The sequence below is a fragment of the Budorcas taxicolor genome, chromosome 4 (assembly GCF_023091745.1).
Source record: "Budorcas taxicolor isolate Tak-1 chromosome 4, Takin1.1, whole genome shotgun sequence".
NCBI classification, from domain to species: domain Eukaryota; kingdom Metazoa; phylum Chordata; class Mammalia; order Artiodactyla; family Bovidae; genus Budorcas; species Budorcas taxicolor.
In genome coordinates, this window is record NC_068913.1 from 114,846,161 (window position 1) to 114,869,693 (window position 23,533).

Sequence of the window (23,533 nt, forward strand, 5' to 3'; positions counted from 1 at the left end):
CTTCTTTGTTTCTTTCTTTCTTCTTCTTTTTCATCTGGGATTACTTTTCTCTTGCTCAAGTATACTCTTACAAATCCTAGTTAAGTTTTGCTGGTGGCAAGATGCTCAGTCTGTATTGTCTGAAATGTGTTTCTTTTGCCTTATTTTTGATAGCTATTTTCCCTGGGTGTAGAATTTTAAGTTGACAGTTATTTTCTTTGAGCACACCGAAAGCCTGATCCACTGTTTTGTGGCTTCCTTTGTCATTTGGCAACCCACTCCAGTGTTCTTGCCTGCAGAATCCCAGGACGGCGAAGCCTGGTAGGCTGCCATCTATGGGGTCGCACAGAGTCGGACACAACTGAAGGGACTTAGCAGCAGCAGCAGCAGCTTGTCAAGAAATCAGCCCAGTTCCTACTTTCTTTTTCCAAAGGTCATCTGTCTGTTCATTCTGGTCCATTTCTTTCCCCACAGTTTCACTACTACACATTACGGTGTGAATTCTTTCCTAATGAATTTCTTTTGTATCAGATTTTGTGAATGTGTTGATTGCTGAATTTGTCAGCTCAGGAAAAAAAGAAAAAATTCCAACCATTATTACTTTAAAGTCTTCCTCTAGCCTATTCTCGCTCTCTCTTTTTCTATAAGCGTCTTTTGCTCCTTAAACTTCATTCTGATCTTTTCTTTTTCAAATCTCTCATCCATTTCACTGACTAGAAGTCACTGACCCCTATGTCACTCTTCACTGAGGGCGTGTCCCTTTGGACTTAGAGATACAAGTTCCTCTATTAGCTACCCACCCCCTCCCACCTTGAATCCCCCTTTGCCTTGACTATGATTTTCATGTCAAAGTGGCTTCCAGAAGTAAAGTTTAAATTCTCCAGAGCTGGTAAAGCATCCTCAGAGAGACAGCCTGCTGTTGCATTCCACTTGTCACCCACTTAGTTCTGAGATTACTTATTACTTGCCTACTCATACGTGCTTTTAAGAAAATGTATCTAATACATTTTCAGCGTTTTTAGTTGATTTCAGTGGGAGAATGATTAATCTAGATGTCTGAAAGAGAAATTTATTTTCCCTTGGTTAGTTTTTTTCATGGTTTTGTTTGCTGAGTTAATGGCCCCTTTAGGTTATTTTTTCTGTTTATCTTTGTCTCTTGCATCTCTCCATCATATTGCAGTTTGTCCTCAAATGGCAGTTCTCCCTGTTTACCTTTTCAAATTTTGGAATAAATCATTCAAAAAGCTGCAAGTTTCACCTGTGAGCGAGGGTCCTAAGTGCAGGTCTCACCTGAGGTGACTGTGGGACAGGCTGTTATGGAGACAAAACACAAAATGCCCAAATGTGGAAGATTTTCTCTGGAGATGCTCTAATCAAAGGGCAGAATCCTTCAGTTATGCACTTGGGAAGAGAGACCTTGAAGTGTGAGCCTCTGAACAGGGGGATGTGAAGAGACAATTAGGCCAGCCATCTCATGGTCACATCCTCAACGAATCTGCAGCCCCATCCCTTCGCAGCTGAAATGTCTGAGGCCAACCTCCCCAAGGTGCTTCTGCCTCCTCTGCGGACGCCTCAGCTATAGCCTTTCTGGGCCCATGCTGACTGTGAATGTTTGGCCCCAGTGCTCCTTCCAGAAATTGTTGCATCCTCTTGTATCTCATATGTATGCTCCTAAGTTCACTTTGACATCCCAGTTTTATTAGGGATTTCAAAAATGAAATGTCTGTGGTCTATAATTGATCTCAATCCATTTTCAGAATGGTTGGCATATGACTAGTTTGCTAAATTGATGCTGAAATCTCTGATCTCCTGTTACATAGAAATAAAGGGCAATAAGAGAGAATGTGCAAACTACTCTTACATATTTATACACAGAATTATTTGTGGTCATCTACAACTTGGAGATAAAGACTTTCTAATACTAATTTCAATTTTTTATTACTTCAAAATAGGCAAAGAGAGAGAAAATTGGCTTCTTAAGTTTTCTATTATGTTCAGGCTTCTAGAACTCCATTGTCAGGAAGGCAGAAGAGCCTGCATCCACTGATTGCACTGGTTCTTTCACTCAGCTCACAACAGAGCTGCGACTGCCCTCAGTCAGGCCTCCTCAGCAAGTCTGATGAACATCACTGCACGTAGAGGAGGGAAAGGGGACCTTGGTCACGCCAAAGGTGAAGAAGATGAGGCAGGAAGGAAATGGTTGTGCCTGTGTACATGTGAATTTATAACAGCCACTCTTGTTATTGTGAGAAGATTCTGAGAAATGGGCCAACCACAAACTTCTTGCAGACTGTGAAAATCATCCTCTGGTCTCTTTATCATAGAATTTCTAACAAATAGGTACAGATATTTTTACATGCATGAGAAGGTTGTCTGTGGGTTGAAAAAAACAGGAAATGAAAAATAAAAAACCAGCAAATGCTTAAAAGGCCAAAAACTATTGAAAGTGAAACTGCAAAGCCTTTGAGTCTTTGAGCTTCAAGAAGTGCAAAAATAGGTCCTAAGTCTGCATTAGAAGAGATCCAAATTAACATCGTAAAAGGGCCCGGAGACAAGGTAGTTTGACAACTTAGACCAATTTTATCATCAATCTCTTACATTTGACTATGCTGCTCACATCCAATTGTACCTAAGTGACTGCAGTTTTTCAACTTTATTGAATTTCAGTTTGCATGAAATAAAAATTCGTGCATTTTCCAGGAGATTCAAACATCAATCAAAAATATTTCTAAGTCTTGGTATTTCCCATTAGCATATATGTGTATACATGTTGCAATGAGTATGCATTTTATTTTATTATTTTTGCCTTTTGATCCCATTCACCCATTTCTCCCATTTCCACTATCAATCCCGACCTCTGGCAACCACCAATATGTTCTCTGCATCTAGGAGTTTGGCATTTGTTTTGTTTAGATTCCACATATCAATTGGTTTGCACAGTATTTGTTTTTCTGTTAGACTTATTTCACTTACCATAATGCCTTCCCGTCTATTCATGTTGTCAAAGGGGAAAGATTTCCTTCTCTGTTATGGCTGAATACTATTCGTGTGTGTATGTGTGTGTATATACCAAAATTCCTTTATCCATTCATCCATCAATGACACGGAAATTGTCTCCATATCTTGACTATTGTAAATAATGCTGCAATGAACGTGGGGGCACAAACATCTTTACTTGTCAGTATTTTCATCTTCTCTAGATAAATACTCAGAGCTGAGATTGCTGGATCGTATGGAGTTCTATCTTAGGTTTTTGAGGAGCCTCCATAGTGTTTTTTGCAGTGGCTGCACTTTTTTGTATTCCTATTGTCAGGTGAGTGTCTGTTCCTCGGTTCTGTCTTGTCACAACAAAGATTTGAAGTGACGGACATTAAAGCCCTCGGCAACAGCTCTCGGGTCTTGGACAGACCTTGTTATAGCTCTCAGGTCTCAAACAGACTGTGTTGTAGCTCTTAGACAAATCAGTGTTACAGATCCGTGTTACGCCTCTATTTTATTTAGAAAATAGCAAGAGAATCCATCCTCCAGGCGTGAGGGCATGTCAATGCAAAGATGCAAACAAGTGCACAGGAGAAAGAGAGAGAGAGAGCCCTTTGGCTTCTCCTTTGTCTCCTCTTTTTATATGCTTTTTCCTCCCTCTGGGCCTGCCCTATGTATATTGGGCTAGCCAGGAGTGCTGTTTGTTCTACCTGAGGTCTTCACTCAGGTCCTCGGATCTTCCTTTGACCTTCTTTTTTTCTACTTTCACGGGCTTTCCCCTTCCTTGTCTTTTAGCCACCGCCATTTTGGACTCCTGTTTCCTATCCTAACTACCTAACATTCAGCCCCTCAAGAAAGGGAAGGCCCAATTCTTTCAGAACAGAGATGCCGAGGTCTTTCTGGCTACTTACCCCTGAACTGGGTTGGCGAGGGGAATTGGGCCTCCCCCTCTTGCTAGTCTCAGGCCTCAGACTCCTTAAAGCAGTGTCCACCTAAGGGTGAGTAATATATTCTGTTGGTCAGTTTTAGTTTTATATATTTGTTGAACTGTCACTGCATGTTGTAGCTTGACCTGGTCAGAGGCAAAATAGGTTCAGTTCAGTTCAGTTCAGTCGCTCAGTCATGTCTGACTCTTTGCGACCCCATGAATCTCAGCACACCAGGCCTCCCTGTCCATCACCATCTCCCGGATTTCACTCAGACTCATGTCCATTGAGTCCGTGATGCCATCCAGCCATCTCATCCTCGGTCATCCCCTTCTCCTCCTGCCCTCAATCCCTCCCAGCATCAGAGTCTTTTCCAATGAGTCAACTCTTCGCATCAGGTGGCCAAAGTATTGGAGTTTCAGCTTTAACATCATTCCTTCCAAAGAAATCCCAGGGTTGATCTCCTTCAGAATGGACTGGTTGGATCTCCTTGCAGTCCAAGGGACTCTCAAGAGTTCTCCAACACCACAGTTCAAAAGCATCAATTCTTCGGGGTGAAGTGAAGAGGAACTAAAAAGCCTCTTAAGGAAAGTGAAAGAGGAGAGTAAAAAAGTTGGCTTAAAGCTCAACATTCAGAAAATGAAGATCGTGGCATCCGGTCCATCCCTTCATGGGAAATAGATGGGGAAACAGTGGAAACAGTGTCAGACTTTATTTTTGGGGCTCCAAAATCACTGCAGATGGTGACTGCAGCCATGAAATTAAAAGACGCTTAGTCCTTGGGAAAAAAGTTATGACCAACCTAGATAGTATATTCAAAAGCAGAGACATTACTTTGCCGACTAAGGTCCGTCTAGTCAAGGCTATGGTTTTTCCTGTGGTAATATATGGATGTGAAGAAGGCTGAGCACTGAAGAATTGATGCCTTTGAACTGTGGTGTTGGAGAAGACTCTAGAGAGTCCCTTGGACTGCAAGGAGATCCAACCAGTCCATTCTGAAGGAGATCAGCCCTGGGATTTCTTTGGAAGGAATGATGCTAAAGCTGAGGCTCCAATACTTTGGCCACCTCATGAGAAGATTTGACTCATTAGAAAAGACTCTGATGCTGGGAGGGATTGAGGGCAGGAGGAGAAGGGGACGACCGAGGATGAGATGGCTGGATGGCATCACTGACTCGATGGTGGTGAGTCTGAGTGATATCCGGGAGTTGGTGATGGACAGGGAAGCCTGGTGTGCTGAGATTCATGGGGCCACAAAGAGTCGGACACAACTGAGCGACTGAACTGAACTGAACTGATGCAAAAAAAAAAAAAAAGCATCTTTCAGATCCAAGACTGTAAACCACTTGTCGTTGGGTGGGATTTCTCCCAAGATTACATAGGGATTGGGTACTGTGGGATGGAGGGGACTACAGCTTCATTTATGATCCAGAGATCTTGAACCATTTGCCGGGTTCCATCCTTTTTCTTTACTGAGAGGATTGGGCTGTTACATGGTGAACTGGTAGGGACCAATAGCCCACAAGCAAGGAATTTATTTATTAAAGGCTGTAGTCCCTCCCCCGAGCCTCTCTTCTGAGGGTATATTGTTTCCAGTTAGAAAACCGAGTGGGATCTCGGAGGACAATGGTGACCGGTTCAGCTTGGTGGGCTCGTCCAAGAATCCCCTCGTCCCACACGTGGGGGTTAATTTTGTCCTCCCATAGTTTTTGCCCCCTCTATTGGATAAGGTGTAATGGGTTCTTCAGTAGTAACCAGGAGCTGTAGGGCTCTAGGGGCTGAAAAGCTTCCCATCACAAGGGTGCACTCCAGTTTAGTGAGTATATCTCTTTCCAATAAGCGAGTAGGACACTCAGGGACTGCCAGAAACTGGCGGGAAAATATTTGTCCATCCCAGCAACAAAGAAGTGCTCAAGTGAATCTTTTTGTAATTGTTTTTCCTGGAGCACCCAAACTAGTACAGATTTGGGAGGAGAAGGCTCCAGAGTAGGAAGTCAGGTAGAGTAGGCAGCCCCTGTGACAACCAAGAAATTCTTGGACCTATCTGCCTCATCCAATTGTGCCCTTGGCTCTATCCCCATGGTGGTTATCTGTGACAGGTGGGCTGGCTGGGGTGAACTACTTCAGTCCTGTTGAACCATCGTGAGGGAAGGCTTGGTGCTTGACCTTGAGGCTCTTGGGTCCCCAGGGCAGAGTGCCACTCAATGTCCCAGTTGATGGCATTTGTAGCAAGCCGTTTTAGGAGACTTGTCACAGTTTAGACTCTCTTTGTCCCAATGCCCCACCTGCTTACAGATTAGGCATTTGCCTCATGCCTTGTCCTTTAAGAACTCAGGGTTTGAAATCGGGCTTCCCTGGAGGGTAGCCAGCATCTGGGCATGCCTTGCCTCTTTCCTTCTCTCCCTTTCCTGGGCCTTGGCCTCTTTCTCCTGTTCTCTGTTATAAAAGGTATTGGTGGCTGTCTGGACCATCTCATCTAAAGAGGAAGCAGGGTCCTGCTGCTGTAGCTGTTGTAACTTAATTTTGATGTCTGATGCACATTGGGACAGGAATTTGTCCTTTATAATCACCTGTCCCTGTACCCCAATGTTCATCGCAGCACTGTTTATAATAGCCAGGACATGGAAACAACCTAGATGTCCATCAGGAGATGAATGGATAAGAAAGCTGTGGTACATATACACAATGGAGTATTACTCAGCCATTAAAAAGAATGCATTTGAATCAGTTCTGATAAGATGGATGAAACTGGAGCCGATTATACAGAGTGAAGTAAGCCAGAAAGAAAAACACCAATACAGTATACTAACACATATATATGGAATTTAGAAAGATGGCAATGATGACCCTGTATGCAAGACAGCAAAAAAGACACAGATGTGTATAGCAGACTTTTGGACTCAGAGGGAGAGGGAGAGGGTGGGATGATTTGGGAGAATGGCATTGAAACATGTATACTCTCATGTAAGAATCAAATCACCAGTCTATGTCCGATGCAGGATACAGCATGCTTGGGGCTGGTGCACAGGGTTGACCCGGAGGGATGTTGTGGGGATGGAGGTGGGAGGGAGGTTCATGTTTGGGATCACATGTACACCCGTGGTGGATTCATGTCAATGTATGGCAAAACCAATACAGTATTATAAAGTAAAATAAAGTTAAAAAAAATATATCCTGTCCCTCATAAGAGTCTAAGTCCAGATTGGTAAACTTTAGGAGGGCCTCTTTTAGCCTTTCCAGAAAGGCAATGGGGTTCTCATTGGGCTCCCGAGTTACTGCTGAGACTGGGCATACTCCAACAAGTAATAGGCTTCCTTCTATTTCCATGGGTGGACTTTCTTAGGGGTGAGTCTTTCTGAGGCTTATCCTACCCAGTACTGCTGCAACCTGAGAGCCAGGCATCCCCAGGTCAGGGTGTAGATCCCCAGGCAGGCTGAAGGGTGACAGCCTCCTGGATATGGAATCCCCTGGCAGGTCAAGGCGTCAATGCCTCCCAAGAATTGGGTCCCTGGGTAGGTCGAGGCATGACGACCTCCTGGGACCCCGGACTGGCAGATCCCCGAGCAGGTTGACGTGTGACAACCTTTCAAGGACCAGACCCCTAGGCAGGTCAAGGCAGGTTGACCTCCTGGGACCTCCGGACTGGAGTTGGGCATCTCCAAGTTCTCCAGCCTGACCAGTGCTGGGGAAGACTAAGGGGTTGTAATTTTAACTCATTGCCAGTTTGTTCACCACAGATGGGAAGAGATATCATGATGTAAAGCAATCCAAGCCTGAGCCCTGGGACTGGGAAACAGTGAAACAGTCACAAGCCTTGTCCTCTTACTGTTCTAAGGGATTTAAGTCATTGATTTCTTCCCCTAGTCCTCCTTAAGAGCAGGGTGTCTCCACAGGTAAACATTTCATTGTCATAGACCCACTTTAGGTAATAACAGAAGTAGTGACAAAGAAGTGGGTTATCTGGCCCTGTTAGGGACATTAAGGTATTTTAATAATAGGCTGGGTGGAGCAACATTGCCTACACGGGGACAGGGTCCTGATTGTAGGAGTTAGTAATGGCTTAAGAACAAATTTGTCAAGAGGCAACAGACCAAATGTTCCATAAAACTGGAGTGGAGATTTGATCCAGGGATATGTTTGTAACTTTAGGAGAAGGGTGGTAAAGGTTTGAGCCCAAACAGCCTGCAGGGCTAACTCCCAAAGTGGCAAACATTATCCCTGGAAGTCCAATTGCCTTTGAAGGGATGCCAACTGATGGACTTCTAGCAGGTACTGTGTGCCTGTCTCCCACTCTATGGGGTTCACTGAGAGATGCTGATGTTGCATACGTTGTAGGAAACATGGAAGATGAAGGCCTGAATATCTAGATGGATTGGATATTATACAGTATTTCCCTCCCAAGGGCCAGCTATTTTCTGGTTGTCCCTCCAGAAGATTGTAGAGGTGACATTGTGGGCCTGGACGGGGCTCAGGAAAAGAGAATGAAACAGGAGGGAAGGGGGCAGGGCACAACCTTTGAAAGAATCACATAGCTCAAGGGCATAACGTACACCGATTGAAATCAGTTGTGTCCAAGATGACAAGTCAAATTCAAGTAAACCTTAATCTCCAATCTGTAAGCCAAAGACACACCCAGAGGTGGCAGGACAGCTCTAAGGCACCATCAAAAGATGGAGGAGTGGGTGATTCCCCAATGGTTGGGCTGATCCTCCCCCTCATCAGCATATGAATTCATTTTGGCTAGCAAAACCTAGACAGGCAGCATTCCATGGCCCAAGCCCTTGTCTTTAGCAATGGCCCACACCCTAAAGAGTGCACTTCTCTCTGAATCCTAACAAATTCACCTCTTACTTATCGCTTTGTCTCTCACTGAATTTTTGCAATGAGACATCAGAGCCTGCGCTTCATTAGGTCCTGAAGCCAGGCATCCTGGGTTTTGGCTGGGCTCGAGGAGAGATATGAAGGAAAGAAGGAAAAAGCAGTGGGGAAAACGTGCCAAGGAATCCCCTTCATAGCCTGCCGGAAAATCTGCTAAATATCTGCTAAAAATCTGCTAAATATCCAAAATCTGACCGGTGCTCACAGTTTTCATTGGCCTGATCCTTGGCACAAAGAAGAGTAAGGACAGCTGAACCCCCACCGGCTTGGGTAACAGCTACTGGGGCTCAGCAGATAGTGCCTTTGGGACATATCAAAGACTAGCCTCTCAAGAGTCCCTCAACGGTGCCCACTCTGCCCTTCTGTTCATGGGGGGTTTGAGGAAACAAGGAATGAGAGATTGTAAAGGAACTGAGATTTCGTTAGGCATCTGTCCCTACAGCCATAGGAGCGAGGACCTCCTACCCTAACCGGAGGTCTTCTGGAGTCTGAGACTGAGCTGCGTGAGCTTTCTGCTGAGTTCATTTTTCGCTGTCCCAGTTTCCAGCACGATGGGCCTCTTGTCAGTTTCCTTGAGCTGAGGTTTCTTCTTGTTCTGCTTCTACTGTGGGAGCTTTTGCTGAGTTGGGCTCCTGCTGTAGTTGGCCTCCACCTTGCGAGGGCCACGTGGAGGTTCTTTCAGCCAGGTAAAATCCGAGTCACAGCACCATAGATGTCAGGCGAGTGTGTGCTCCTCAGTTCTCTCTCATCACAACAATGATTTGAAGTGACGGACATTAAAGTCCTTGGCGTGTCACAGCTCTAAGGTCTCGAACAGACCGTGTTATAGCTCTTAGACAAATCAGTTTTACAGCTCTGTGTTACACCTCTATTTTATTTAGAAAATAGCAGGAGAATCCATCCTCCAGGTGTGAGGGCATGCGGGCCCAGAGACGTGAACCAGTGCCGAGAGAAAGATACAGAGAGAGAGAGTGAGAGAGGCTTTTGGCTCCTCCTTTGGCTCCTCTTTTTATGATTTTTCCTGCCCATGGGCCTGCCCTATGTAAACTGGGCTAGCCAGGAGTGCTGTTTGTACTACCTGAGGTCCTCACTCAGGTCCTCGGACCTTCCTTTGAACTTGCTTTGTTCTATTTTCACGGGCTTTTCCCTTCCTTGTCTTTTAGCCACTGCCATTTTGGACACCTGTTTCCTGTTCTAACTACCTAACACTATCAATAGTGCATGAGGTTCCCTTTTCTCCACATCCTCACAACACTTGTTGTTTCTTGACTTTTTGATGTAGTCATCGTAAGGTAAAGGAACTAGAGAAGGCAAGGTTCGGAGAAAGAATGAGACCAATACTCTACAGAAACAGATCACCTTTAATAAGGCGAGAAGGGGCAGCAGTCAGACCACGGAACTGCTGCACTAAGTCAAGAAGAGAGCGGTATATATGAAAAACATATGTATGCAGAGATATATTGTTTTGAGGGGGTCTGTTTTTCCTCAAGATTACTTTTGATTAGTTCACTTTCAACCACTGGGGCAAGGAATTCCTGAGACGGGCCGGAGACTGGGATCGGCTGGGAACTGAACGTAACCAAGCTTCATGTTCATTCCTTTCTTCAGGTAGAAAGTTCTTTATTCTGTATAAAATGGTGGGGAGGACCTAGAGGGGAGTTTTAACTCCAGGCTATTTTGAGCCAGGTAGCTTTCCTTCATTCCTGGCCCTAAAAATATATAGAAAGAGAAAGAGAGATGGGCGTTGTCAATGTTTTGGCTTCTTTGTGCTGGTAAATGAGGGGCGGGGGCTTGTGGTCTGGGAGGAAGGAAGTCTAAGGTCCGAAATGTTGATTTTCCATCCTAGCTGCCAGGGTCTTGAGCAGAAGAACAGTGCTGACTTGATGTCGAGAAATGGCTCAAATTCAGTCCTGGAGGAATCCCTGGAAAAGATTAAACAAACAAGGTCCAAATATGAATAGGAGGATAATGAATATGAATGGTCCGAGAAGGGGCAAAGCCCAAGGCATCCAGTTCCAGTCTGTCAACCATGACTGCCAGGAGTTGCTTAATTTCTGGCCAATTTGATAGGCTCAATCTGTAAGGTTTTTTGCAGCTTCCTGGACAACACCCAACTGGTTGGCATAGAAGCAGCAGGATTCATCCAGAAAAAGGCACAACCCCCCTCCCCTTTTCTACAGTTAGCAGCTCGAATCCCCTTCTATTTTGTAACACTAGAGCCGCCAAGGAATCAAGTTGATTTTGAATAGTTATTAGACCTTGGGACATTTCCTGGAGGCTGTCTGATAGATCGTTAGATAGTGCCTGTAGTTTTGGATGGAGGTGGTTAGGCTGGCCATTCCTGTTCCATTTCCAGCTGCTATTCCTAGTCCCACTAAAAGGGGAATGAAATGAATGGCTTGTTTCATTTGCTTGTGAATGAAAGGAATAGGTAGGGGTTGATCACTGGGGGCTATAAAAATGTTAGGACTGGAATATATCAGGGTGCAGGTTCCAGTCCAATCAGTAGGTAAACAGAGATATGTAGATGCCGCACACAAGAAAAACAGGCCAGGTGTCTCAACACAACAGCTGAAGTCGATGGCGAAGAGGAGTCGACGGAGAGGGGGTTTGATCTTTCGTTCAAGAATGGTCAGGGCCCCTGCTAAGGTGGCCCCAACGATGGGAGAAGTGGAGGACTATGCTGAGGGAAATCGTCCTATAAAGTTTAAAGATTGTCCTGTAGGACCAGAAATATATACAGCCTTTCCAGTGGCAAAGAGTAAAGTGGAGGTATGGTCACACATGGGTTTAGGGATTATGCCCAGGGATTGGTCATATGAACTCTTTTGGGAATTTCTAAATATGCAAAAAGAGCTGGTTGTAATAGTCTTACTTTCTAGGTGATAGGGCTTCATAGGAGATTTACTGTTGTAGGAGGGAAGGTCAGTGAGTAAAGATTCTAAGACTTTGTCCGAATTCCAGATTTGATCACTCGTGTGAAGGTGTTTAAGATATGAGATGAATAAAGGCTCCCCACGATATGAGTATTGTAAGGATATGTTACCAGTGTCCAATCGAGGATGGATATGGGGAGGGCTGAATCTCCCAGAGGAGTTATGGATAGACATATCCAGCAGTCTTTAGCCAATCATGGGTTAGCAGCATTGAAAGTATGGGTTACAGTAAGGGTCCGGAGTAGATAGTTGTGGTCAGGGTTTTGAAAGAGTTCTTGGGGCAGAAGAAAGGAAAAAGATAAGAAGATGCCAACCAGCATTTGGGTAAGTGAATATAAGATAGACTACTATGCACAATGGCACTCACCTCACACCCTAGCAAAGTAACGCTCAAAATTCTCCAAGCCAGGCTTCAGCAATACGTGAACTTCCAGACGTTCAAGGTGGTTTACAAAAGGCAGAGGAACCAGAGATCAAATTGCCAACATCTGCTGGATCATGGAAAAAGCAAGAGTTCCAGAAAAACATCTATTTCTGCTTTATTGACTATGCCAAAGCCTTTGACTGTGTGGATCACAATAAACTGTGGAAAATTCTGAAAGGGATGGGAATACCAGACCACCTGACTTGCCTCTTGAGACACCTGTGTGCAGGTCAGGAAGCAACAGTTAGAACTGGACATGGAACAACAGACTGGTTCCAAATAAGAAAAGGAGTACGTCAAGCTGTATATTGTCACCCTGCTTATTTAACTTCTATGCAGAGTACATCATGAGAAATGCTGGGCTGGAAGAAGCACAAGCTGGAATCAGAATTGCCGGGAGAAATATCAATAACCTCAGATATGCAGGTGACACCACACTTATGGCAGAAAATGAAGAACAAAAGAGCCTCTTGATGAACATGAACGAGGAGAGTGAAAAAGCTTAACTGAGCTGAACTGACTATGGATAAAAATTGGATTTCAGAAGGGTAAAAGTTATAAATGGTTCCCTGCAGCCACAGGGTGAAGATATAATCTTCAACGTGTTCAAATGTGGATCCTTGATGACTCGAGACCCAGATATCTGCCGGGAGTTGTTCCAGAAATAATTGTAACCGTGAAATCAACAGGCTCATCCATCACCAGTTGGGGCTGGTGGAAGCCATGAGAACTTTAGAGTTGTAGGGTCTGTGTGAGAAACTTGATAAGTATTAGTCTGGTAAGCATTCTCATCATTGGGCTGCATAACCTTTTTAAGCTGAGTGATGTGCTCCCAAGGGGTGGTTTCTTTTTTATTTTAAATATAAATTTATTTATTTTAACTGGAGATTAATTACTTTACAATATTGTATTGGTTTTGCCATACATCAACATGAATCCACCACAGGTATTCTTTTAATTTTGCAGCGGTAGGGGCCAGCAGAATACCTTGTAGCGTCCTTGCCATTTAGGGGTTAGATCTGAGTGGGACTGAACTGTCATAGAGAATTTGTCTCTTATTTGGAGGGATGCGTATGGAAGATTGGAGAGTGGTCGCGGTTATCTATATGTTGCCAAAGGGCATTGTGTATCTGGGCAAGTAAGGGAAAAGGAAGGTGGGATGGCAGTTTGGGACTGTCCTGGGAGGGGAGGGTCTTAAAGGTACTATGGGCCACCAATACATGGCCTCGAATGGACTGATATTTAGAGGGTTTCTTGGTAAGGCCCAGACCTTTAAGAGGTCTAAAGGGAGGAGTTTAATCCAATCTTGATGGAGTTTGATTGTTAATTTGGTCAGAGTTTCATTTAGGATTTGCTTGTCTGGGGGAGGCCTTACAAATAGCTATGAAAAGAAGAAAAGTAAAAAGCAAAGGAGAAAAGGAAAGATATAAGCATCTGAATGCAAAGTTCCAAAGGATAGCAAGAAGAGATAAGAAAGAATTCCTCAGCGATCAATGCAAAGAAATAGAGGAAAACAACAGAATGGGAAAGACTAGAGATCTCTTCAAGAAAATGAGAGATACTGAGGGAACATTTCATACAAAGATGGGCACAATAAAGGACAGAAATGGTGTGGACCTAACAGAAGCAGAAGATATTAAGAAGAGGTGGCAAGAATACACAGAAGAACTGTACAAAAAAGATCATGACCCAGATAATCACGATGGTGTGATCACTCATCTAGAGCCAGACATCCTGGAATGTGAAGTCAAGTGGGCCTTAGAAAGCATCACTATGAACAAAGCTAGTGGAGGTGATGGAATTCCAGTTGAGCTGTTTCAAATCCTGAAAGATGACACTGTGAAAATGCTGCACTCAATATGCCACCAAATTTGGAAAATTCAGCAGTGGCCACTAGACTGGAAAAGGTCAGTTTTCATTCCAATTCCAAAGAAAGGCAATGCCAAAGAATGCTCAAACTACCACACAATTGCACTCATCTCACATGCTAGTAAAGTAATGCTCAAAATTCTCCAAGCCAGGCTTCAACAACATGTGAACCGTGAACTTCCTGATGTTCAAGCTGGTTTTAGAAAAGGCAGAGGAACCAGAGATCAAATTGCCAACATCCGCTGGATCATGGAAAAAGCAAGAGAGTTCCAGAAAAACAACTATTTCTGCTTTATTGATTATGCCAAAGCCTTTGACTGTGTGGATCACAATCAACTGTGGAAAATTCTGAGAGAGATGGGAATACCAGACCACCTGACCTGCCTCTTGAGAAATCTGTATGCAGGTCAGGAAGCAACAGTTAGAACTGGACATGGAACAACAGACTGGTTCCAAATAGGAAAAGGAGTACGACAAGGCTGTATATTGTCACCCTGCTTATTTAACTTCTATGCAGAGGACATCATGAGAAACGCTGGACTGGAAAAAAACACAAGTTGGAATCAAGATTGCCGGGAGAAATATCAATAACCTCAGATATGCAGATGACACCACCCTTATGGCAGAAAGTGAAGAGGAACTCAAAAGCCTCTTGATGAAAGTGAAAGAGGAGAGTAAAAAAGTTGGCTTAAAGCTCAACATTCAGAAAATGAAGATCATGGCATCCGGTCCCATCACTTCATGGGAAATAGATGGGGAAACAGTAGAAACAGTGTCAGACTTTATTTTGGGGGGCTCCAAAATCTCTGCAGATGGTGACTGCAGCCATGAAATTAAAAGAAGCTTACTCCTTGGAAGAAAAGTTATGAGCAACCTAGATAGCATATTCAAAAGCAGAGACATTACTTTGCCGACTAAGGTTCGTCTAGTCAAAGCTATGGTTTTTCCAGAGGTCACGCATGGATGTGAGAGTTGGACTGTGAAGAAGGCTGAGCGCCAAAGAATTGATGCTTTTGAACTGTGGTGTTGCAAAAGACTCTTGAGGGTCCCTTGGACTGCAAGGAGATCCAACCAGTCCATCTTAAGGAAATCAGTCCTGAATATTCATTGGAAGGACTGATGTTGAAACTGAAACTCCAATGTTTTGGCCACCTGATGCAAAGAGCTGACTCATTTGAAAAGACCCTGATGCTGGGAAAGATTGAAGGTGGGAGGAGAGGGGGGCGACAGAGGATGAGATGGTTGGATGGCATCACCGACTCAATGGACATGGGTTTGGGTGAACTCTGGGAGTTGGTGCTGGGCAGGGAGGCCTGGCATGCTGCAGTTCATGGGATGGCAAAGAGTCGGACACGATTGAGTGACTGAACTGAACTGTACTGATGTTCCCTTTATGTCCAATTCCTGGAGATTTTTAAATTATAAATGGATGCTGAATTTTATCAAAAACTTTCCCTACATCCATTGAGATAATTGGATTTTTTTTATTCTTCAATTTGTTAACATGGTATATCACACTGATTGGTTTGCAGAAATCGAAAAATCCTAATATCCCTAGGATAAATTCCACTTGATCCCGGTATATGACACTTTTAATGTATTATTTGATTTGGTTTGCTAATTTTTAAAATTTTACTATTCATAAGACTGAAGAGAAAAAGCAAATATTGGCTACAAACTATGAAAAAAAGCAAATACAAACAGCAGCTAACATTTCTGAATTTCTAGACTTAAGCTCTAAAACGATGACAACACTCAGGACCCTATGACATGTAATCATGATGTCAATCACCTCAAAACAGAAATCTAGCTCATGCTTTGTTTTAATAGCAGAAAGGCATTTTTCATGATGGGCAGAGCTTTCCACAAAGAAAAGCAACACTTGCAATTTATGGAGCCAACAAAAAAGATATTTTTAAAGTGTGCCACTCCTTAATCAGCTATACTCCAAAACAAAATATAAAAACAGTTTTTAAGTCTCCCCCTCTAATAGCTGCTCTACTCATCAGTTTTGCTTTTCCTAAATACTTTAACGTTTTAGAATGTTGTTGTTGTTCAGTCACTAAGTGCTGCCTGACCCTTTGCAACCCCATGGACTGCAGCTCGCCAGGCTTCCCTGTCCATCACCAACTCCCGGAGCTTGCTCAAACTCGTGTCCATCGAGTTGGTGATACCCTCAACCATCTCATCCTCTTCCCCTTCTCCTCCTGCTTTCAATCTTTCCCAGCATCAGGGTCTTCTCAATGAGATAGCTCTTTGCATCAGGTGGCCAAAGTATTGGAACTTCAGCCTCAGTATCAGTCCCTCTCATGACTATTCAGAATTGATTTCCTTTAGGATTGACTTGTTTGATCTCCTTGCAGTCCAAGGAACTCTCAAGAGTCTTCTGTAACACCACAGTTCGAAAACATCAGTTCTTTGGCACTCAGCCTTCTATATGGTCCAACTCTCACATCCATACATGACTATTGGAAAAAGCAGTAGTCATTTTAGAATGCAGGAGTGGGTTAAAAATGATGTTGCATTTTTTCTATTTTTATCTCATTTGTTTAAAATAGTGTGCTATTCATTTTCGCATAAACTAGTCTCCTAGTCCTAGCTTTGGAAAATCTGTTTATTTTCTTCACCCACGAAAGTCCAGATACAGAACTGTAAGCTTTCAATGTTGGACGTACTTGCTTTTGAAAAGGAAATATTGCTATGCCACAACCTGTGATCAGCTATCATAAATAATCCACCCACAGAATCTGGGTTGTATGAACGTGATGCTTCTAAATCCTCTTACATAATAGGTTTAGATGATCCAAAGAGCCTGCAATACAGGAGACTTGAGTTCAATCCCTAGGTTGGGAAAACATCCTAGAGAAGGGCATGGCAACTCACACCAGTGTTATTGCCTGGAGAATTCCTGTCGCAAAAAGTTGGACATGACTAAGTGACTTTCATTTTCACCTTGTTTCACAGAATTAAAAGCTGTCACTGTCATCAGTATTCTTTGTACATCAACAGGGTGCATGGCAGTAAGCTTTCACTCTATTTTCACTAAAAACATCTACAGACTAAATATTGATATTCTTTGGGAAGCAGATTATCACTTATGTGCATTTTTTTCCATCGGTTACAATAAATTTTTCTTGCAGAGTAAATAAAGATGACCAGCAGCTTCTCAATATGCAAAAGACTGTCAATTTCCAGTTGATCCTTGCTAAAATATCATGGGAAGGAAAAAACAATTCACTGCTAAATAAATAAATTCTTGAGGGAAGCTGTCAATCATGCTTTTTTGCAATCTATCCTGAACAATTTGCTTCAGGCTCATTTAAAAGGCTACCTATGGGCTTCCCTGGTGGCTCAGCGGTAAAGAATCCTCCTGCCAATGCAAGAGACACAGGTTCTATCCCTAGTCTGGGAGGATCTCACATACTGCAGAGCAACTAAGCCTGTGTGCCACAAGTACTGAGCTTGTGCTCTAGAGCCCACGTGTCACAACTACTGAAGCCCACGTGCCCTAGAGCCCATGCTTCCCAGCAAGAGAAACCCACACTCCCTGCAACTGGAGATTAGCCCCAGTCTCTGCAACTAGAGAAAAGCCCAGGTGCAGCAGCAAAGACCGAGTGCAGCCAAAAAAAAAAAAGTAAAGGCTACACAAAATTACCCAGCCACCATTTTTCCTTTTGCCTGGCCAACTTGTTACTCACTGCTCATCAGATAGAGCAGTTTAGGACAGATTCCATGGGAAGCACATGGCACTTAATGGGAAGAAGTCCTCAGAAACAGGGACAGGTAGGGATCACAGAAGAGACAGGGAGGATTCTCATTGTGCTGGCTGATTTTGAGGAGTTCTTTTCTTACCTACTTACCCTAAACAAAAAGCCTGACTAAAAGCATCAAATATATCATCAAGAGTGTTCTGTATAAAGTGGGGCTGGCTGGTAGGATTTTGCAAACCTGCTTAGCCATTAGACTCTTGGTAAGACTTTGTCTGAAAGGAATTGTCAGAGACCTGAGTGCCCTCTGGGGGTGGGGAGGAGGGGTGGGGTGGGCAGGGAAGACAAGGACTAGGGAAGCCCAAAGTGACCACTGCTACTGCTAAGTCGTTTCAGTCATGTCTGACTCTGTGCAACCCCATAGATGGCAGCCCATCAGGCTCCCCTGTCCCTGGGATTCTCCAGGCAAGAATACTGGAGTGGGTTACCATTTCCTTCACCAATGGATGAAAGTGAAAAGTGAAAGTGAAGTCGCTCAGTTGTATCCGACTGTTAGCGACCCCATAGACTGCAACCCACCAGGCTCCTCCGTCCGTGGGATTTTCCAGACAAGAGTGCCATTGCCTTCTCCCACAAGCTTGTCTAATTACTAACCTGCACTCTGGAAGCCTCTTGACCTGCTCTTACAGGAGCAGACACAGTATTCTTTCCCTATTTCCTTTCTACTCCCTCTCTAGGGAGCCCTGGGACAGGCTCCAGTACTTCTCATGTAAATGCCATCTCTACCCCTTCACCTCCCGAGGAAGGAAGAGTCCAGATGCTTATCTCCTAAAACAAGATGGTCATTAAATTTGGGAACAACTCTACAGTTGGAGAAGACTCTTAAGAGTCCCTTGGACTGCAACGAGATCCAACCAGTCCATTCTAAAGGAGATCAGTCCTAGATGTTCTATGGAAGGAATGATGCTAAAGCTAAAACTCCAGTACTTCGGTCATGCGAAGAGTTGACTCATTGGAAAAGACTCTGATGCTGGGAGGGATTTGGGGGCAGGAGGAAAAGGGGATGACAGAGGATGAGATGGCTGGATGGCATCACCGACTTGATGGACGTGAGTTTGAATGAACTCCAGGAGTTGGTGATGGACAGGGAGGCTGGCATGCTGCAGTTCATGGGGTGGCAAAGAGTCAGACACGACTGAGCCACTGAACTGAACTACAGTTCCATTCAACAGATACTCATTTAATTCCATATGTGCAAGAAAGCTGAAAACCTCGGTAGTTTCTTCTTTTTGAATCTGCCTAACTAAAAGCTCTGCTGCATTTATGTACTGACGATGGCCATCAGCTTCAAAGGAACAGTTCTGTCCAGCCAAAAGGCCAAAATCTCCCGGGGGGCAGGGGCGTGTGACAATTTCCAGGTCCACGGTACAAAATGCTGCACACCTGAAATTTTAAACAACTGGCTAGACAGTACTCCTCCCTTCCATCTACTCTCAATCACTGGAAAAGCTCAGACCATTAGGAACATACACATCTTTCAAATTTTGAGAGTCTTCTGCAAAAGTCATTCTTCACATACACTGTAAAAGAGATTTTCCTCTTCATTTCTCCAGTACTCTCCCTGGGCCAGGGAGTCCCTCACAGAGGGATTGCACTTAGCCAGCAGAACCTGGATGCCAATGGCCTCATGAACCCTGAGAACTTCTTTCATCATGTGGATCCCTGCTGGATCTAAAAGCTGTGCTGCACAGCAGTCAGTCACGATGGTGTGGAACTCTAAGGAATCATGGGAAAGTCGCACTGAAACTTCATCCTGGATTCCAGTGAGAGCGGCTATTTCCCTTTTGATCTTTTTCTCTGCTACCTTCTTCTGAGCTGCCTATGAAATGATTGGATGGCATCACCAGCTCAACGGACATGAGTTTCAGCAAGCTCTGTGATTTGGTGATGGACAGGGAGGCCTGGCGAGCTGCAGTCCATGGGGTTGCAAAGAGTAGGACGTGACTGAGCGACTGAACTGAACTGAAGTTACTAAGACTGGATTGGGGAATGGGGAGGTTTATAAAGAAGATTTAAAATATTCTCTGTTCATGTAGTAGAAAGCAGAATCAAAGTGGACAACCTTGATGGCTGACTTAGCCTGATAGGTCTTGTAGGCAGACATGGATTCAAAGATTTCAGGCCCTTTTATTGGGCCAAGCAATGAATTCTTTACTTCTGAGTGTAGAGGATGAGCCAAAACATAGAAAAACCAACCCCAATAAGCAGGCCTATTTCAGTACTCAGTTCAGAGGACAGCACAGTACCAAATGAGATAACTGTATCCATTCAGCTAATTCTCCACATCATCCATGGAATTCTCTAGGCCAGGATACTAGAGTGGGTAGCCGTTCCCTTCTCCAGGGGATCTTCCAAACCAGGGATCGCACAGGAGTCTCCTGCATCACAGGCGGATCCTTTACCAGCTGAGCTTCCAGGAAAGCCCCACATCTTGGGCAGATTCTTAAATTTACATAGGGCTCTCCAGAGATCTGGCTTTCCAGGTGGCACTAGTGGTAAAGAATGCGCCTGCCAATGCAGGAGACTTAAGAGACATGGGCTGTATCCCTGGGTCAGGAAGATCCCCTGGAGGAGGGCATGGCAACCCACTCCAGTATTCTTGCCTGAAGAAGTCTCATGGATAGAGAAGCATGGTGGGCTACAGTCCATGGGGTCACAAAGAGTCGGACATGACTGAGCTTCTGGCACTTTCACTTTCAGTAATGAATGATCCCCGCCATTACTTCAAGGGAGTCTGAGTCCAGGGAGATACTTGGCCTGAGATGTAACAGCTGTGAAGGAGGCACAGGTGACAAATCCCCTCAGCAAGGCACCTGAGGATAGACTGAAACAAAGCCCGCTTGATACAGCCCATGGCTGCCTGATACACTCCAACCTTAAAGGTTACCGTACTGTCAACTATAATGTCATAGCTACTTGTGTTACATATCTTGCCTGATGTCTGGCTTAATAATGTGCTCCCATCTGAAACCATTCCCAAAGAAGGCGCAACATGGGCAGCATCATAGACAGCTCCGTACAGTTCTCAGTCAACTACAGCTGACTGATCATAAGGCACAACACTCCAAAATGCCCATAGAGATGTGATGGAGGTCCCCAATAGGAAGTAAACGAAGCCAACAAAAGCTGTGTGTAGACCATCGATATGTTCCTAGCCAGGCGAGAGAGAATAAGCAGTGGGCTGGGGCACCAACAAGATGCCCACAGTCAAGGCAGACAGCACATCCCCTAAAATGTTTTCCTTCAGATTGCATTTTGGGAGCCACTGCAAAACAGGAAGGAAACCAAAAATGATATTTTGGGGTTTGGTTGGATTGCACTGGAAACTGTAGGTTTTGTGGCAAATTGCCTGAAGTTAGTATCTGGTTTCTCTTAAGGCTCCAAGTGGGCCCTAGGGTGAGGTCTGCTATGATCATTGGTCTCAACTGGCTGAAAGTTCTTACGTGATTCCTCTTCATGCTCCAGGGGGAACTTACATGGAGACCTCCATTGGTTATTTCCTTTAACAGAGTCCTCAGATGAAAGGTTATCTTGGTTTTTGTTTTTCAAAGACATTTCTGGAGATAGATGTTCCAGCCTCCCTGAGCAAGAAATCAGATTGGCGAATTCACACAGGAGCTCTACATTTCTCAGTGCAACTGGTGAAGGACTCTCTTCTCACTTTCTACCTTCAGGCCAAGCTAGTTTGAGTGCATTCCTTCTACTTTGGAATAGCTCTCTGTGATTTCTGGGTCAAGAAACTTTTCCCAACCGCTTGATTCTGGGCCACCCACACACAACCTGCCTTCAAGGCGCATATTCCACCATGGTGGGACTGAGGGGATAAGGTGCTGTGGGTGGAGGCAGCCCACCTCCAGGCCAGCATTCCTTTAATCCATCAACCCCTTGCCCACCCATTGCCTGGTCCCTGGAAGAGGAGGGCCCAGCCAGGCAGGGCAGGGGAGTGGCATGCAGGCACCATCTGAGAGGTGCAGAAGGTGACTCTAGAGTGAAAGCCCAGTGTGGTTTGTTAATATTTTGTTGAGGACATTTGCATATATAGTCATCAGTGATATTGGCCTATACTTTTCTTTTTGTGTGTTATCTTTTCTGATTTTGATATCAGAGTGATGCTGGCCTCATACAATGAGTTCAGAAGTATTTCTTCCTCTGCAATTTTTTAAAATCATTTGAGAAAGATAGCTGTTAACATTTTCATAAATGTTTGGTAGAATTCACTTGTGAAGCCATCTGGTCCTGGACTTTGTTTCTTGGTCTGAATAACACATTCAGTTTCATGATTAGTTATTGTGAAAGTGAAAGTCCCTCGGTTGTATCCGAGTCTTTGTGAACCCATGGACTATACAGTCCATGGAATTCTCCAGGCCAGAATACTGTAGTGGGTAGCCATTTCCTTCTCCAGGGGATCTTCTCAACCTGGGTCTCCTGCATTGCAGGTGGATTGTTACCAGTATCGCCACCTGTCAAGTGGGAGACTGGGTTAGATTTCACAATAGGGAGACTATAGAACTGGTTATTGGTGTATTCAAATATTTGATTTTTTCCTGGTTCACTGTTGGGAGATTGTACCTTTCCTAGAATTTGTCTGCTTCTTCCATGTTGTTCATTTTATTGACAAGATTGTTTTAGCTATCCAGGGTCATTTGTGTTCCCATACAAATAGTAAAATTTTGTGTTCTAATTCTGTGAGAAATGCCATTGGTTACTTGATAGAAATTGCATTGAGTCTGTAGATAACTTTGGAAAGTATAGAACAGTATCATGACAGACATTTTCACAATACTGATTCTTCCAATCCATGAACATATATATATATACAGTTGCCTCCTGCCTCTCTGGGCGGCTCTCCAAGATCAGCAATGGGTCTCCCTCAGGCTCCTGTCATATCACTGCTTCTGCACTGGGTCTCAGAGCATGAGAGATTTTTGTCCATGCCCTTTGAGAGTGGGCTGTCAGCTTTCCATGCCTTCTCGCTCTCCCATGTGTAAGCCCTGTAGCCTTCAAAGTTGCATGTTTTGGGGCTTCTCAGGTGGCTCAGTTGTAAAGAATCTGCCCACAATGCAGAACACGTGCATTCGATCCTGGATCAGGAAGGTCCCCCAGAGCAGGGAATCGTTGCCCACTCCAGGATTCTTGCCTGCAGAATCCCATGGACAGAGGAGCCTGGCGGACTACAGTCCATGGGGTCACAAAGAGCCAGACACAACATAGCAATGACATAACAAAGTCAGATATTTTGGTGGCTCACCTTTTTTCTACAGGACCCCCCCCCCTCTCTGGGGAGCCAGAAGTGGGGCCCAATCCCTTGCTCCTTGGGGAAAACCTCTGTTGTTCTGATTATCTTCCCATTTGCAAGTCGCCTACCTAGGGATGTGGGTCTTGACCTTACTCCCTCCTATCTGTCTTGTTGTGGTTCCTTCTTTTTACCTTTAGCTGTGGAAAATCTTTTCTACTAGTTCTTAGATCATAGTTATTTTCTAGATGCTTATAATTCTGGCGTGCCCATAGGAGGAGTTGCGCTCAGGGTCTTCCTACCCTGCCATCTTGGCCAGACTCTGAGCATCAGCACTCTGATTTTGACCCAGTAGTTTTTTCTCAACTTTCACAGCATGACCCATCTTGTTTCCCTCCCTTTTGTACTCTCTGCATGGCCTAATATGGTAGTGACTAGGCAGGTGTGGCCATTCAACTGTAACTTTCAATTAATCAATTTGGAATAAAAAGTAAAATTCAGTTCTTCAATTACACTTCTTACATTTCATGAGCTCAATAACC

The 23,533-nt window shown here is 44.3% G+C and overlaps 1 protein-coding gene across 1 annotated transcript in view; it reads left to right on the forward strand.

Annotated features, from left to right (window-relative positions):
- Positions 1-23,533, forward strand: part of LOC128046576 (GTPase IMAP family member 8-like) — an 85,924-nt gene that overhangs the window by 12,543 nt on the left and 49,848 nt on the right. Inside the window, exon 3 of the mRNA XM_052638707.1 lies at positions 16,633-16,642. Coding sequence (XP_052494667.1) covers positions 16,633-16,642 — 10 coding nt within the window. The remainder of the gene's footprint in view (positions 1-16,632; positions 16,643-23,533) is intronic.